General features: G+C 31.4%; 3 protein-coding genes across 4 annotated transcripts; 1 reads left to right on the top strand and 2 right to left on the bottom strand.

Annotated features, from left to right (window-relative positions):
* Positions 1-4,352: 4,352 nt before the first annotated feature.
* On the bottom strand, positions 4,353-6,031 carry LOC123703753 (UPF0488 protein CG14286). Of its 2 annotated transcripts, none has more exons than XM_045651868.1 (3): positions 5,717-6,031; positions 5,457-5,591; positions 4,353-5,007 (listed from the first exon to the last, which is right to left on the bottom strand). In XM_045651868.1, exons 1-3 carry the CDS (start codon positions 5,892-5,894, stop codon positions 4,703-4,705), a joined length of 618 nt encoding a protein of 205 aa, XP_045507824.1. In that variant the 5' UTR covers positions 5,895-6,031; the 3' UTR covers positions 4,353-4,702. The 2 variants fall into 2 exon arrangements, with proteins under 2 accessions (XP_045507824.1, XP_045507825.1); XM_045651869.1 differs by having other exon boundaries at positions 4,862-5,007; positions 5,453-5,591; positions 5,717-6,029.
* Positions 6,032-6,831: 800 nt separating this feature from the next.
* Positions 6,832-8,715, top strand: LOC123703658 (mitochondrial import inner membrane translocase subunit Tim10). The gene is made up of 4 exons (XM_045651734.1): positions 6,832-6,967; positions 7,085-7,232; positions 7,531-7,709; positions 8,144-8,715. The coding sequence occupies exons 3-4, from the start codon at positions 7,568-7,570 to the stop codon at positions 8,281-8,283; spliced, it is 282 nt and encodes a 93-aa protein (XP_045507690.1). The 5' UTR covers positions 6,832-6,967; positions 7,085-7,232; positions 7,531-7,567; the 3' UTR covers positions 8,284-8,715.
* LOC123703657 (GPI mannosyltransferase 1) lies at positions 8,710-11,018 on the bottom strand. Its single transcript, XM_045651733.1, has 2 exons — positions 9,658-11,018; positions 8,710-8,822 (listed from the first exon to the last, which is right to left on the bottom strand). The coding sequence occupies exons 1-2, from the start codon at positions 10,875-10,877 to the stop codon at positions 8,771-8,773; spliced, it is 1,272 nt and encodes a 423-aa protein (XP_045507689.1). The 5' UTR covers positions 10,878-11,018; the 3' UTR covers positions 8,710-8,770.
* Positions 11,019-15,798: the final 4,780 nt, after the last annotated feature.

Raw genomic sequence — 15,798 nt, 5'->3', positions numbered from 1 at the left:
AGATTTGTCAATTTTAACACAGAAACTAGAAAGTTGGAAACAAGAGAGCATTTCCTAGCTTTCTGTCCAATTATAGATACAACTGGCGCTGGATTGACGTCATTTATTTTAGAAAAACTAGACAACATTAATTTGGATATAAACAATTTAAGGGGACAGGGTTATGATAATGGATCAAATATGCGCGGTAAGAATAATGGTCTTCAAAAAAGATTGCTGGATTTAAATCCCCGCGCTTTCTATGTACCGTGCGCTAGTCATAGTTTAAATTTAATAGTAAACGACGCTGCCAACCTCAATCATCATACGACTGGTTTTTTTTGTATTGTGCAAGAATTATATAAATATTTTTCGTCCTCTGCTAAAAGATGGGATTTATTAAAAAAATATATCATAAATCTGACCTTAAAACCATTATCAGAAACAAGATGGTCAAGCAGAATAGATGCTATAAAACCGCTGTTTACAAATTTACTAAAAATTTATGATGCCCTATATGAAATATCAAATAATATATCATATGATCAGAAGGCAAAATATGACGCTAAATGTCTAGCAGAAAAAATATGCACCTTTTTCATTCATTTGTTCACTAAATGTATGGCATATAATATTGATAAAAGTAAATTTTGTGAGTAAAATTCTACAGTCCGTCGATATGAATATGCAAGTTACTTTAGATGCTAGATGCTTTAAAAAAGTTTTTGATAAAAATTAGAACAGACACAAATTTTGAAGAAATTGTAAGTGATGCCAAAAAAATTGCCGAAGAATTAGACGTCGAACCTGAATTTGAAACTTCCAGATCCAGACCCCTAAGATGTCGTAAAACTCCAAAGAGTTTTGATTATGAACACGAAGACCACACTATAAATGATCCGAAAACCTCTTTTAAAATTAATGTATTTTTTTATATATTAGACCAAGCGTTATCCTCCGTAGATGAAAGATTTGATTTATTGAATAATCACAACGACGTGTTTAATTTTTTATATTTAAGTGATGACCAAGATCAAAGTCGATTAAGAAGTAGCTGTCATCGTTTACAGGAGAAACTTTCAGCAAATGATTCAATGGATATTAACGCCGATGATTTGTGTGAAGAAATTATGTCTTGTCAGCCATTTTTCAAAAAATTGAGTAATGATGTGGTGAAAATTCTTGAATTTATATATTTAAACAATTTGACAGCTGTATGTCCTAACATTACCATAGCATTACGAATTATGCTAACAATGCCAGTTACAGTAGCAAGCGCGGAAAGGTCCTTTTCTAAATTAAAACTTATAAAAAATTACCTGCGCTCTACAATGAGTCAGGAAAGATTAACTAATTTAGCAACAATATCCATAGAGGAGGCCATACTAGACCATATAGACATACATGAAACCATTAAGGATTTCGCAAACAAAAAAGCGAGAAAAGTGGAAATATTATAATTTAAGTAAGTACTTAGGTAATGTTTGTATAATTTGTATTCTTGCAAATGTTAAGACTCTTGTTGTTTTTTTAAAACATAACATAGGTAGGGTAAACTTGCATAATTCGTACCTGCGCTTAAATCGTACCTCGTCTATATCTCGGCTTGGGTAATAGTTACCAGCGCCTCTGGTGGCATAAAATGTCAATAATAGTCGGCCATATTGCCATGTGACAAATAAATACCTGTTACGTTGCTCCCGACTAAAATATTTATCAAGTAAGTTTTTTCTTACTTTTTGAGTAATTTTTTCGCACACTTCACAAGAACTGTCTTCCAAGTATACCGTTCATAAGTTGTTTAACTGTTTATTTTATATTTATGCGTATATTTGTGAATATATTTCACATAGTAAAGCCGGCTTGTTCGTTGACAGTTTTTTTTGCGGCAAATTTGAAATTCTTTTGATACTTGTGCCTATTTCGTACTCGCAGCAACTTCTTAAAACGTACCTGTACGAACGAACGAAAACACCTCAAAAAGGAAACAAGAAAAAGAAACAAGAACAAGATGAAAATGACAGTTGGTATTGCAAAATATGTCAAGAAGACGTTAAAGAAAACATGATTAAATGCGGTAATTGTGAAGTATGGGTACCTCCATACTTCACAATTACCTACATGAGCTATGTGCTGTATATGTTATTACTGCGATGACTGTCAGGATTTGGCAAAGACCATCCGCTGTATTAATAAGAATTAATCTAGGTACATTAAAATTAAGAAAAAGAGGAGAAGATTATTAAGATTGTGATTTTTAAGACTGTAAACCAATGATAGGATCTCAAAGTACGATTTAAGAATATACTAGTACGATTTAAGATGAATGGTCTTAAATCGTACTTTTTTTAAGTTTTTGAAAATTGTTTATTTCTCAGAAGTTTATAAGATATATGTTATTTTTTGTTGAAATACTAATAGAACATTAGTGAAATTATAATTACTTAATATAAATAATTGTGTATCATTGTTCATTTCCAAAATTTTTGAGGTTCTCCTTAAGTGGTACGAATTAGGCAAGTTTCCCCTAGGTAATAGTCATATTAGTATTATTATTCTTAGAAAAAAGTCAGCTTCTTTGTTATTCATATTTAAGTATTAAATTCTTTGTATTAATAAAGCATGTTAAAATTTTGTTCGAGTTTTATTTTTCGCAGTAATTGGCAAGCAGAAGCGAACGGGATTTACCTATTTAGTATCCTAATTCCTAAATGTTCCACAGTTTTGTACACTTAGATATTAATGATAATAAAAATATTCATTCAAAAATTAAATTGGTTTTTTATGATGATTCGTTAAAAAAGAGGCGCTTCATAGGTTTCGCACACAGGCCCTGCCGGGGGTCGGCGCGGCCCTAGTTTGGCCGCAACCTAGCCCGCGTACCTAGTGAAAGGAAAATACCGTAGCGATGTTTTACACGCTTTCAAGAGTTTCAAACTATCTTTGTACTGAATTTCATCTAAATCAGTCGAGGAGTTTTGGAGTGGAAGGAAGTAGAGATTTACCCAATTTCATTTATTACTTATTCGTTACAACGAATAAGTAGTCTAGGTCCTAATACAGGTAGGTACGAAATTCGTAATCAAATTCGCTTCAATATGCAATCGAATATCTTTTTTAGGATTTGTACAAGTTCAGAACAGCAGATACCGACTTTCGTCTAACTGAACTGGAAGTGTACATCGAATTTCTGCTATGTAAAGAAGTTTTTACGTTCAGCTATCTAATGGGCCAGTTTAATGTGCCTTGCTACCACTCTTGCACTTTAGAAGAATATCGAAGAGATGAGAAAAAATGCGACAACTATCACGGCGTAGAAGGTGGCGCTGTTGTTAATATGAAAACCAATAGATTGCTTGGTCTTGCTACTTGGGGAGCGTATTATAGCAAATATGAGCTACCCGTCGGCATGTCAGTTGTGAATTCGAAGAATTTCTTTGAAAGTTTCAGTTGTGCGAAAAAAATACAGAAAAATGAGATGACGGTTGTCGCGGAGTTCTACTACCAGAATCTTTGTGATAAGGGCACGTCGAATCGACGATTTCATTTTAACATGTTTTAATTTGATACCTTTTATTTAATTACCCGCATTGGCGCATTGCACCCCTGATGATATAAAGCCTATGCCCTATAGCCTTCTTCGGTAAATGAGCTATCTAACCCCGATTTTTTCAAATCAGACCAGTAGTTCCTAAGATTTAGTTTTATAACATTCAGTTGCTTTTTTTAATAGAAAAAATTCGATCACGGGACGGGATTCGAACCCGCCTCTTTTGCCTTGCCATGAAGCATAGCCATCCGTTGATGCGAAATAATTAAATAGGTTCTTACAAGTTGCTCAAATACTTTTTCCTTAGTAGGTACTTAGGTACTAACAATGAATGTATAATTTTGGTACTTATCAATAATTACGGCAATTAATACTACACATACATTGTAATACATAAATCGGGAAAATAAATAAAAGACCATATAAAAAACAAGACTTTATTAATTAAATTACAATAACTGTGTTGAAATGTTCACAGATCCAAGTTTTGTTGCTGAAAGTAATAAGTTATAATTTTTGTAAATTCACCAATAATAAAATCAGTCATATTTACATTGTTTTTATTTCAGTCTTGTTAAATAAGATGATGAATACATTTAATATTTAATTTATTGCACTATTACATAATATGTACATACTTGTGTAACTCCACTGTCTAATTTTATTACTTATAAATAACTTTTCATATTTTTTTCCTGTATGCCAAACTATTGCAGGATAATTTATAAATAACAAAAACAGAGATACTTCAACCATGCCTGCAAAACTTTAGAGCGGCCGTACACAAGCGGCTCGAGCAGTTAACGGCTGAGCGACATACACGGACTGCTCGAGCGGTCGGTCGTTGTTCGAACCCCGCTGTTGATGGCTTGAAGTGGTAGTGACTGCTCGAGCAGTCCGTGTACGGAGTGAATGAATGTCTATAGTTCACCGCGCGGTCGCGGCTTCAAGCCGTCGGTCTCAACTGCTTGAAACAGTCCGTATACGGCCGCCCTTACAAGTTTGCAAAAACAAAGATTTGCATACATAAAACTACAACTTTGTCATGCATGCTTGTCAAACTTTGCAGCTATAAGCAATGTTGTAAGAGAAAGCAATCTACAAATGGATACAATTAACTGGCAGTTTACTTGTACTAAATAATTATCATCTTTATTTACAAGATTATCTAAATTAATTACTATCTACATTAAAATTAAACTTAAATCCAGAGCCTGACATTGTAAATTTGCATTTATTTTTGTTTTCTTCTTTATTTTCATTTGGAGTTTTGTTTTCATCTGGAGTTTTTTCAGTATTATTTAATTTATTTAATGAATCAGTTTTGCTATCTTCTGTTTCTTCCTTAGTTTCAGGCTCTTGAGGAACATTGAAATTGAATTTAAATGCATTTTCTCCAGTCGATAGAAATGCAGACTTTCGTATAAATGTTGCCTTCGGTTGCGATGGACTATCTGCAATTTTTATCTTGCTTGTCACTGAAAACAATGAATGTTCATTAATATGTGTATATTTTTTATAAAGTTTTACACATATTCAGACAGTTAACTGATTTTCAAAGAGATTATTTGGTACATGAGGTAGCTGGAAGCTATTTATTTAAAAAAAAAACATAAATAAATACGAAAGACAAATGTTGTTTGCAACGTAAAAAAATACATAATGCTTTACTTTACAACACTGAAAGCTGGTAAACCTATTGCTCATGTAATCATTATGAAATAAAGTTAATTAACCCATTGAGCCCCAAGCGGCCCGATCCGTCCCAGACACAATAGATTTTCTATTGTGTCTGTGGTTCCGGGGCTGAGTTTTTAAATATTCATAACATAATATATGTGTATAAAATAACATCTTATATTATCTAGAGAATTAATACTAAACTTATAAATATAGTAAAAAAGTGTTTATACAGATCCTTACATACTTTTGACCAACTTCTTTTCTTCTGCGGCCATTTTTGCTCTATAATCACCTAAATGTGTCCTCATTAGCTGTCTTTTTCTAATTATTGATTGATTATTATTTTTCAAGACTGTGAGCACTTTCCATATTTCTTGTACTGCAAAAAAATCTCAATTAGTAGTAATTATAATTATAAAACATATGAAACTTTTATATTTTGTGTATGAAGAAATTGACTTTCCAAAAAATTTTTAATTAACAAAACAAACATGTCATACTTACATTGTTTTTCATTGCCTTTCTTATCTGCTAAAGATCTTTCTAATTGCTGAATGCACCACAGCAATTGCAATTGAAATTCCCTCGTTGATTCCTCAGGGGATGTTTGATCATCATTTTTGGTAGATTTTTGTATTCTTTTTGGCTTACCCGTGCTATGCAATTTAGTTGCTTTCGGCATATTTAATGTTAGAATAAATATTGTTTACGTATTTAATTAAGTATTATAAATTAGGTATATAGACTTTTAGGTTCGTTTGTTGTACACGATATGTTAAAATATGTTTTGACTGTTGTGGCTTCAGGCAGCAGGCTTGTTCATTCTTTTCTATTGTCAATGTCAATTTTGTGAAAAAAAAAACCTAATTGTTTATGCTTTCTATTTCACAGAGTTCTATGTATATGATTTATCTGTGTAGAACATTTTTTTTCCTATTTCCACGAATAAAGTTTTCATTTGAAGATGATATTGTTATGTTTGTGGTTATGTTGCTACATACTCGCCTTAAAAAAACATTTACTATAGTCGAGCCAATTTAATAGGCAACATTTGACGTCTATCAATTTTATCTTCGAAGAGAGGTAACCTGCTTAAAAACATCGATTAAAGTGTATTAATCGATACGGATTTGAAACATTTGTCAATCGAATTTATTAATTTATGATGATTTTTATTCACAAGTAATCAATGCATTCGATTCTAGATGTCAGATTTCGATTTTTAGAGTAACGTCTCTAGTATTTAAAAAGAAAAAATGTTTATTGACACAAAATTGTAGCGACGTCAGTTCTTCAATTCAGAAATTGTTTATTATGTTTAGGATGGTTTATCAGTAAAATGAAATCTTAAAATTACTTGTATCGGTCATTATTATTATAAATATGTAATCGTAATTGAAAAAAGTTAAGCAAATGTGCAGTTCTAACAAAACGAAATATCATGTTATTCTATGTCGTCGTTACTAGGTTACGTTGTTGAACTTTGTTGAACTGTCAAATGTTGCCTATTAAAATGGCTCTACTATAAGTATATTATTTTATAAAGCTAGTACAATAAATAATCAATTAATGAATTACGTAATTTTTAGATTTAAAATTTGTCATAAATATGGCAATTTTTAACAGTATTGTCAAGTGTCATTTGGTTTAAAATAGTATGTCGCTTGGAAAATTTGGAAAAATAACACTTTCTTGGTAATTATTTGCACAATAATTACAGTAATCATTCCCATAAATTTGTCCTTTTTGTGTGTGGTGAGATATACACTATTCTTTATTTTACCGTAATTGTAAAAAAATTATAGGTTATGTTTTAAACTTACGAAACATTAAAAATTCTATAGTTTTTATGACTGTAAATTACTTTTTTAGGGTTGGAATTACAGCCTTCAGTTTGTCATTATTCGTGTTAGCCAAAAGCTCTATTAATGACAAGCGTTTGGAGAATATGAAATCTCGTGAACGCATGAAAAAATCTAACGAAGGAGAATATCCAGACGTATATCGCAAATTGTAAAAAGTAAGTCAATGCGACGTCGTTAGTGCATTTTACATAATATTTTCAATAAAAAATTGTTCAATGAAATGAAATGATATGAAATGAAACTTGTAGTTGTAGTTGTAGTAAACAATGTAGTTTTCTATTCTTTCAATATCAACCAGATAAATAATTCTATTTGATTTTAAATTTTATTGATTCCTAACACATCCATTAAATATTTTTGTTTACTTCCTATTAAATTGAATTCTTATATGGATACTATAGAAATTATCATAACTTGAGACATATATAGCCTTATATAACTTATATTCTACAGGTAATTTCTAAGGTAACTTCTTAATACATTCATCAAAATGGCCGCACCTCTGCTAGACCCTGCAAAACTGCAGTTAGTGCAGGAATTGGAGATTGAAATGATGTCCGATATGTACAACCGTCTTGTCGGGGCTTGCCACCGCAAATGCATACCTGTGAAGTATTTTGAACCTGAATTAGGTAAGATAGTATTAATAGTAGGCATAATATTAGTTTCTCAAACTTCCTAGGGTAGTAAGAACCTATAAAAGTTCAATGATGAGATCTTAGATAATAACTGATCATATTTTAAACAATTTCATTTAAATCTTACAGACAACTATAAATTTTTTTCTATTGAAAATAAAATATAAACATACCTACTTGAAATAATATAAAACTTATTTTTCACTATAATACTTTTGTAACTAAAGGGCATTGTTGCCCATAATAGCTATTAAGCTAAAGCATAATAATTATATGAGACAGTATATTTTTCCAAACCTAATAATAAAAAAGTGTAATAAAAAAATAATAAAAAAGAAATAATAAAGTTCCTCCTGTTAATGGAATAGTAAAAATGTTAAAATTTGGACCATGTATATCATCTATAGCATATATGTTTAATATTTCAGGCAAAGGCGAATCAGTTTGTCTAGATCGTTGCGTCGCCAAATATCTAGATGTACATGAACGCATTGGCAAGAAGCTGTCCAGCATGTCGCAGGGCGAATCTGAAGATTTGACGAAAATCAACCTCCAGGAAAAGAAATAGTAGTGAACATTGCAGTAAATTGTTACCATAGACAATAACTTTGACATTTGCTGGATGACAGTTAGTTTAGTGTTGCCATAATGAAAGGGTTGAGTGTTTTTTGGGAAATGCTGATATTTTTTGTATTGCAATAAAGTCAGTATACATGTTTGTTGAAACAGAATAATTTATAATTTTTTACAGAATTGTCTGATACAGGTGGTTTCAATTTACTACAATTATAGAAAAATTAAATTATTGGGTTTAGTTGGTATCCAAACTTAGTGAGAGTACAAAATATTGTTTCATGGCATTTATGTGCGCAAATATACACCAAAAGAGCTTGCTCTAATTTATTTATGTGATCACTTCTTGAAATTGTTTGCAGTTTGAATGCATTTGTTTTTATTTTAGTCTCATTGTTAGTTAGTAAATAAAACAAAAAGGAACATGTTTTTTTATTTTTATTTCATTTCAAAAGTATCTAATATCTACAACCTTATGTACACTACTTATTTTTAATTTCACTATCACTGATCTGGCCGAAACCATAACTAGGGCTATATAGGTAAACCAGAATCTGATGGCAATTAGGGAAATCAAAATTTTGAGTGTGCAACCCTAGGGAAAATGGACTGAACGATCTTGATACTGCTTATTTTTTATTTTGTCCTCAACATCATTAGTCACATTACATAAGTGCACAATACTGTACTTAATAATGAGATATCCACTTAATATTATGTAGGTACATACTTACATGTATAAAATACATATTACTTTTATCTATGTAATACATATTATTTACACATACCTGTATTTGTATATTCATTATCATTATGTCATGTAAAAATATGGATGTAATGATAATGCAGATCAAAACTAGATACTTAATGGTAATAATTTTTTTATAAACTAAATAAAAACTATGTTTATTTTCGTAAGTATTATCAGATAAACACAATATCAAATTGACTTGGACAGCTTGGACTTGACGAATAGCCGTATTGGAAACTCTTGTAATAAGTTTTCATAAAATTATGTTGTAATCAACAAACAATATTATAGTTACCTACTTATAATATTTTTAATTTTAAGTATCAAAACGGGTAAGTCCAATTTACTAATAAAATATTCAAAATTGAAAATTGTGATGTGTTTGACCCTTCTTCATCGAATGTTTTTCCATACACATTATAAATAACATCTCTTGCTTGTGATCGCAGCGGCTTTTTCGACATTTTCGAAGATTTTTTAGACAAAATCCTAAAAATTATTCATTAATTCCAAAGAAGACAAATAATTTGACAACCAATTTGATAGTTGTCAAATAAAATTGCCATATGAAAATCTTTTATTTCTTAATTATAAATATGCCATCAGATTCTGGTAGACCTATAACTCTTGACAAGTTTACTCAAAACATAGATATTTTCAGCGAAAAAGAAAATGCCACTTGTCCATATGTAAAATAATATTTCTTGGCTTTTAAACTCGAGTAAATATGCATAATATAACCACTTTGCTTGTGGAAGCACCCATAGGATTGCTAAAAAAAGCGCTGCTTTTGGTTTCATCCGTAAATCGTGCACAACCAATGGTAAAAGAGACAAAAACCATATAAAATATTGTGACGTCATAACGCTGTTATACGCCACTAGAACAAAAGATTGACAAAACAAAGCAAACGGCAGTGTTTGTTTATCTGTGCCAAAAGCTAAGCTAATTACAAACAAAATAACACACTCTGAAATTTGGGTCAACGTTTTAACTAAATCTATGGACAATTGTCCGCCTGTTAAATAAGAGTAATAAAATAGAACTGAAAAGTTGTGCCGCGTGTCCTTTCTAAAGAGATGATATATGTACGTTTCGAATAAGAATTCGTAACCATATAACAAATACATTGCACCCGTGAGAGCAATAAACGATATTATACAACTAAATGCTAACAGAATTTGTTTTTTATTCGGTATTAGCTGTATAATACCATCTTTTATTACAGTATTACGATTTATTTTATATGATCCAAGAGATAAATACATGGGAAATGTGAACGCAATTGGATACAACCGTAAATGTATGGACAATCCTAAAAATATCCCACTAAGAATATATTTCCTGTATCCTACAACAACGTCAGTTTGTAAAAACAAGAGCGAAAGAATTATAATAAAACAAGGCATTGAATCTGCATTTCCTCTGGTTGAAATAGCTATACTCATCGGATTATATAACCAAACTAAAGAACAATAGGTAGCAATAGCAGAACCATTGATTTTACCAACTAATTGTCTCTCAATTAGCTTCTTTATGGCGTAAGAACATAGTAAATCAAAAACACAAAATAAAATCTTCCCGAAATTAACGTTAAGAAAAACATTTGGCGTCAAAAGGAACGCAATTATCGGACTGTATCTGTAGGTGTGTCGTTTGTAGGGAGAGTCCCCTTTGTAAACGTGTTTCGCGGCATCTGTAAAAACTCTATAGTCTATGTCCGTGTACGGAACGTCATAATGTTGATCGTGGTAGGTGGCGTAATACACAAAAATAATGCGAATTAGAAACGCGATGGTAACATGAAAATGAAACGGCAAATTCAAGACGCGCTTCATTTTATATTCGCGTTTTTAAACTCTTCGCGGCACTTTGCAGACAGGTTTTGAATTCTTGAAATTCTTTTGCACAATCGTCTTTTTTAACTGAATCTTCCCTGAGTAATACACATCGAGCGTAGAGTGCTCCCTGTTTGGAGCATTTCGCGTAAATTAAAGGATATTTAGCGAATCGTTCCTTTGCCTTAGACACCGCTTCCATTATTCAATATTTCGTTTGCGGGTGTATGTTGTTGGCGGCTCGCTGGTATCTATCGGTTCGCTTTCCCTTAAGAAAATATCGTACAACGGCTTAGAAAAGAAAATGCCAAGAAAGACTCCAGTGAAAGTAAATTGAAAAACTTTAGGATATCTAAATATCCAACTTCTTTTACCGAGTGGAGTGCTCCGACGACGCTGTTCCATATTATTTACCTGAAACAATATAATTTATAATCAGCAGAACAAAAAATATATTATAAAACACTGTTCATGAGCTACATCTGTATTAGTGTTGGAACAAAAAGCAGTTTCTCGCCTGCACATGACTAAGCGTCAACAATAATTATATTGAAAACAAAACAAATAAATTATCTCCCCTGAGTATATATGTTCAGTGGTATGCACTGTACAGGATTATACAAATATACATCTAATGTAGCTCGTTTTTAAGGCGATTAGGAAATTTCTGAAACACTTACAGGCTTCACTAGCTCATATCATATTGCATTCGTGGTGAACTTGATAGTTTTTTGAGTTATCCATAGAAGATCGGTACTCCATACGAATTAAATAACTACCGTTATAAAGAGAAAATATTTTATTTTACTTTGTCTGTATGTCACGACTTAGTCATTGCTAGATTCAACTATTGAACCTTAGTATCTATATACCTACCTACTGAACTGATGACTGCAATTTTGAAATCTATTTGTATCTAAGTATCTATTAAATCCACTCACTGCTCCTATCAGCTCGATCTGTCACCGGCGCGAACACCCTCGGCTCCAGGCTATAACCCTCACAGACCAGAGACACCGGTTTATGCTTCAGGCAACACTGGCGCATAGCCTCGAACACGCGACCACAGCGTACCTCTTGAAAATTGTGTTCTGTAATTTTTGAGATTGCCATGTGAAATTTAAAAGTGCAAGTTTTTTCTTAACTACAAATCAAACATAGATTCTCTCTCGTGTACTGGCAATTTTACGTGCTGTATTCGACTTTAGGGGGTTTCCCAATCAAACAAAAACCATTCTAGTTTTTAATCAAATGATTTTAGGACAAACAACTTAGGTATTAAGTAATGTTATAACACAATGTGTTTTTATTGAATTTTTAAAGCCCATTCTATTAAAATTTGAGTTTAATTTAACAGTACCTAACAATGGAAAAACACAATGCTCAGCAGAAACGTAGTTAATACGTAGGGATTTTAACACGCACAGAGTTGTTCAAATACTTTATTTAGTACAACTACAATAATTAATCTACGTCATATAGTAATTACAAATTATTGTACTACGTAAGTAGTTTGTATCCTAATTCCTACATGTGCAATACATCAATCCGACCTTTGAACTGACTTAGAAAACCTTTTTTCATTATTTACCTATTAGTAGGTACTAGGAACTTTTAATTGACGATTCATTTGTAAACTTCGCAGTTTGACTGAAAATACTATCAAAAAAGCCTCTAACTTTATAATTTGTATTTTCACTGCATTGCTCCTAAACGGCTGGACCTATTTAAATGAAACTTTTTCAGGTGGATTTACAATACGACCGCGAGTAAAGAAGAAATAAATTTCCAGTCTATTTTCACCTAAAATTTATCCATAAAATGTTAAACAGTCCAAAACCATAATTCAATTTAATTAATTAGCCCTAATACCTATCACATGAGTAACCGGACAAACTATATCATACTTTAGCTCGTCGGTCGTACACCCATCCTTATCATAATATGTAAAACATTTCATTCAAACGAAATGATAAGCCTTGAATAAAGTATAAAGAAAGCGGCTCATAATAATAATAAGGAGCTTGGACATAGTTGTACATACAAAAACATAGTTGTTTGCGTTATATTGATTACGGCCAAAACGCCCTAATAACTATTTGGAGACAAGTAAAGGGAGGAAGCCAAAAAAATATTGTGATATTTAACTTATTGAATCTTTAGAGGTTTTTAGTCTAATCATTTGTGGGCATATTGTTGTTCAAAATAAGGATATGGTGTACACGTGGGTTGGAAAAAATCCGTAGGTTTCCATCTCATTTCCATGGGAATTTCCTTGACGACCTACGTGGGCCGCGGCCGCGGGTGGAAAGCTAGTTTAATGAATAAAAAACACATTCAGCAATTTATACATATATTTTATTAACAATGTGATATAATCGACATGCACTCAACCTCCTTACAAAAAAAGGTACAATACTAGAAATTAAACTGATTAATAATAACAATGTTTTACATAACATGGACTCATCTAATTATCTTATTTCTATATATTATTATAATAAGCCAACTTTAATGTATACAATTTAATATTACATATGTTTAATACGTACTACCATTTCTATACAATTTAAATCGATTTAACGATCAATATAGTCTGGGATACATCGCCCATTTTTGGGAGTGATTACTATCAAGCTAATTTTCCGTGAGTAGCTTTATTTTGATGAGACGCCCAATAATATCCTGTACGGAACTCTCGATTGTGGTAGCTAACAGAGCTAACAAGGATAAAATATGTCGATTCTATGGTTCTCAAATATTTATTACTAACTGATTTATTTTTGTTCAATCTCAAGATAATTATCTAAATTATTCGAAAAAATATTTGTCCTACAAAACCTATGGTTTGATCAAAGAGTCCCCTCTTTCCAATGTGTATCGATAACGAGGTCATCATAAATGATTACTAACCAGCTGATTTTTTTTGTTCACTTAGTTAATATTTATATAATTCAACAGACATATTGTCCTACAAATTGCGTGGTACGTTATCCTGGTCCTACGCTTAGAAATTGTTGATACCACAAGACCATTTTTTTCATTACTAACTGTAGGACAAAAATATTACATAATAGGTTAGTGTGTTCTCTGCCCAAGTGAAACAACGTCCTACAAGAAAACAGGTATGTATCACTAGTCCGACAAGAATTGTAATTTTTTCGTTTTCCTATTTGTAAAATAAGATACAGTGAAAAAAGCTTTTTAAAATTTAAACAACTTTATTTTTTAGTAAACCAGGTACAAAAATTTGTGAACATAAAAGTTAATCTTCATCAGATTCATCTGATAAATCTTCGCTACTAACATCGCTGTCATTTTCATCTGTTTCACTTTCCTCACTCGTGATATCTGACTCTGTAATAACATGAAAAAATTAAGTAAATTATATAATAATGAAAAATCAATCATAATAGTATTATTAGGGTACCTTGTAAGTCAGAGGGTAATTCTTCAAATGATGGACTTTGGGGACCATCAAACTAATAATATTGATATTTAACATCAATTATTGTCCATCCAAAATTTTCTGGCAATTTTTCCGTGGGGCACCGCAAGTGTGCATTACACCATACATTGCAGATAAATACAGTTCGTTTAATTTGTTGCAACAATTCTTGATTTGTTGGTGGCAAACTGGAAGGATCATATCCTACGATTTTTTGTTTTAAAATTTTTTCATCGTCATTTTTTGACTACCCTTTTCCAAATAACTCATACCGTCCTTTGTTCAGATCATTTTTTGTTTTTAATGAATACATTCTGCATACATACTCTTCAATAATTTGAACTACCTCATTCGTTGTTGTTAATTCTGTATTTTTAATTCGTAAAAGTTGAATAAAAGCCTCTTGAAAATTTTCATTTTGCTTTAAAATACTGAAAGATTTCTTTTTTCCTTTACGAAAGAAAGCAGGATTGTAATCATTCCCTGTAAAAATATGGCATATGGCGAGTGAACAAGATAATTGATCTCCAAGCTTGGCATAAATTTCATTTATGTTTAACCCAAGCAACACAATTTTTTTTTTCAATTTTTTGTTGAATTTAAATCGACGATTATTAATTTTTCTAACATCTTTTAAATTTTTGAAAATAATCAAATCGAGATATTGTATCATTGCTACCTCTGTTAGCTACCACAATTGAGAATTTTCGCATAGGAAATAGTTGGGCGACTCATCGAAACGAAGCTATTCACGAAGATTCAGCTTGATAGTAATTATTTTTATATCAAGGGTCTGTACTACAACTTTTTAGCGTAGGACCGGGATAACGTACCACGCAATTTGTATGACAATATGTCTGTTGAATTATATAAATATTACCTAAGTGAACAAAAAAAAATCAGCTGGTTAGTAATCATTTATGATGACCTCGTTATCGATACACATTGGAAAGAGGGGACTCTTTGATCAAACCATAGATTTTGTAGGACAAATATTTTTTCGAATAATTTAGATAATTATCTTGAGATTGAACAAAAAAAAATCAGTTAGTAATAAATATTTGAGAACCATAGAATCGACATATTTTATCCTTGTTACCTCTGTTAGCTACCACAATCGAGAGTTCCGTTCAGGAAATTATTGGGCGTCTCATCAAAATAAAGCTACTCACGGAAAATTAGCTTGATAGTAATCACTCGCAAAAATGGGCGATGTATCCCAGACTAATATTTAGATATACTTTTAGTATTCTTTTTACAATAGTCTTGGATTTTTAAAATGAAAATTAAAATATAATAACTGAATACAAAACAAAACAAAGGCGATTACATATAATTTATAGCGATTATTCAATTCTGATACCAAATATATTGATAATAAATAAATTTTGATACCAAATAATGCACCTTGAATGATTTAGAGTAAATTTAAGGAAAATGGCAGCAGATTTATCCAATAGCGAAATTGGGTAG

This window comes from Colias croceus, chromosome 27, assembly GCF_905220415.1.
Source record: "Colias croceus chromosome 27, ilColCroc2.1".
In the NCBI taxonomy this organism is placed as follows: Eukaryota; Metazoa; Arthropoda; class Insecta; order Lepidoptera; family Pieridae; genus Colias; species Colias croceus.
The sequence above is the reverse complement of the archived record's forward strand: the minus strand, read 5'-3'. Positions and strand labels throughout refer to the sequence as shown.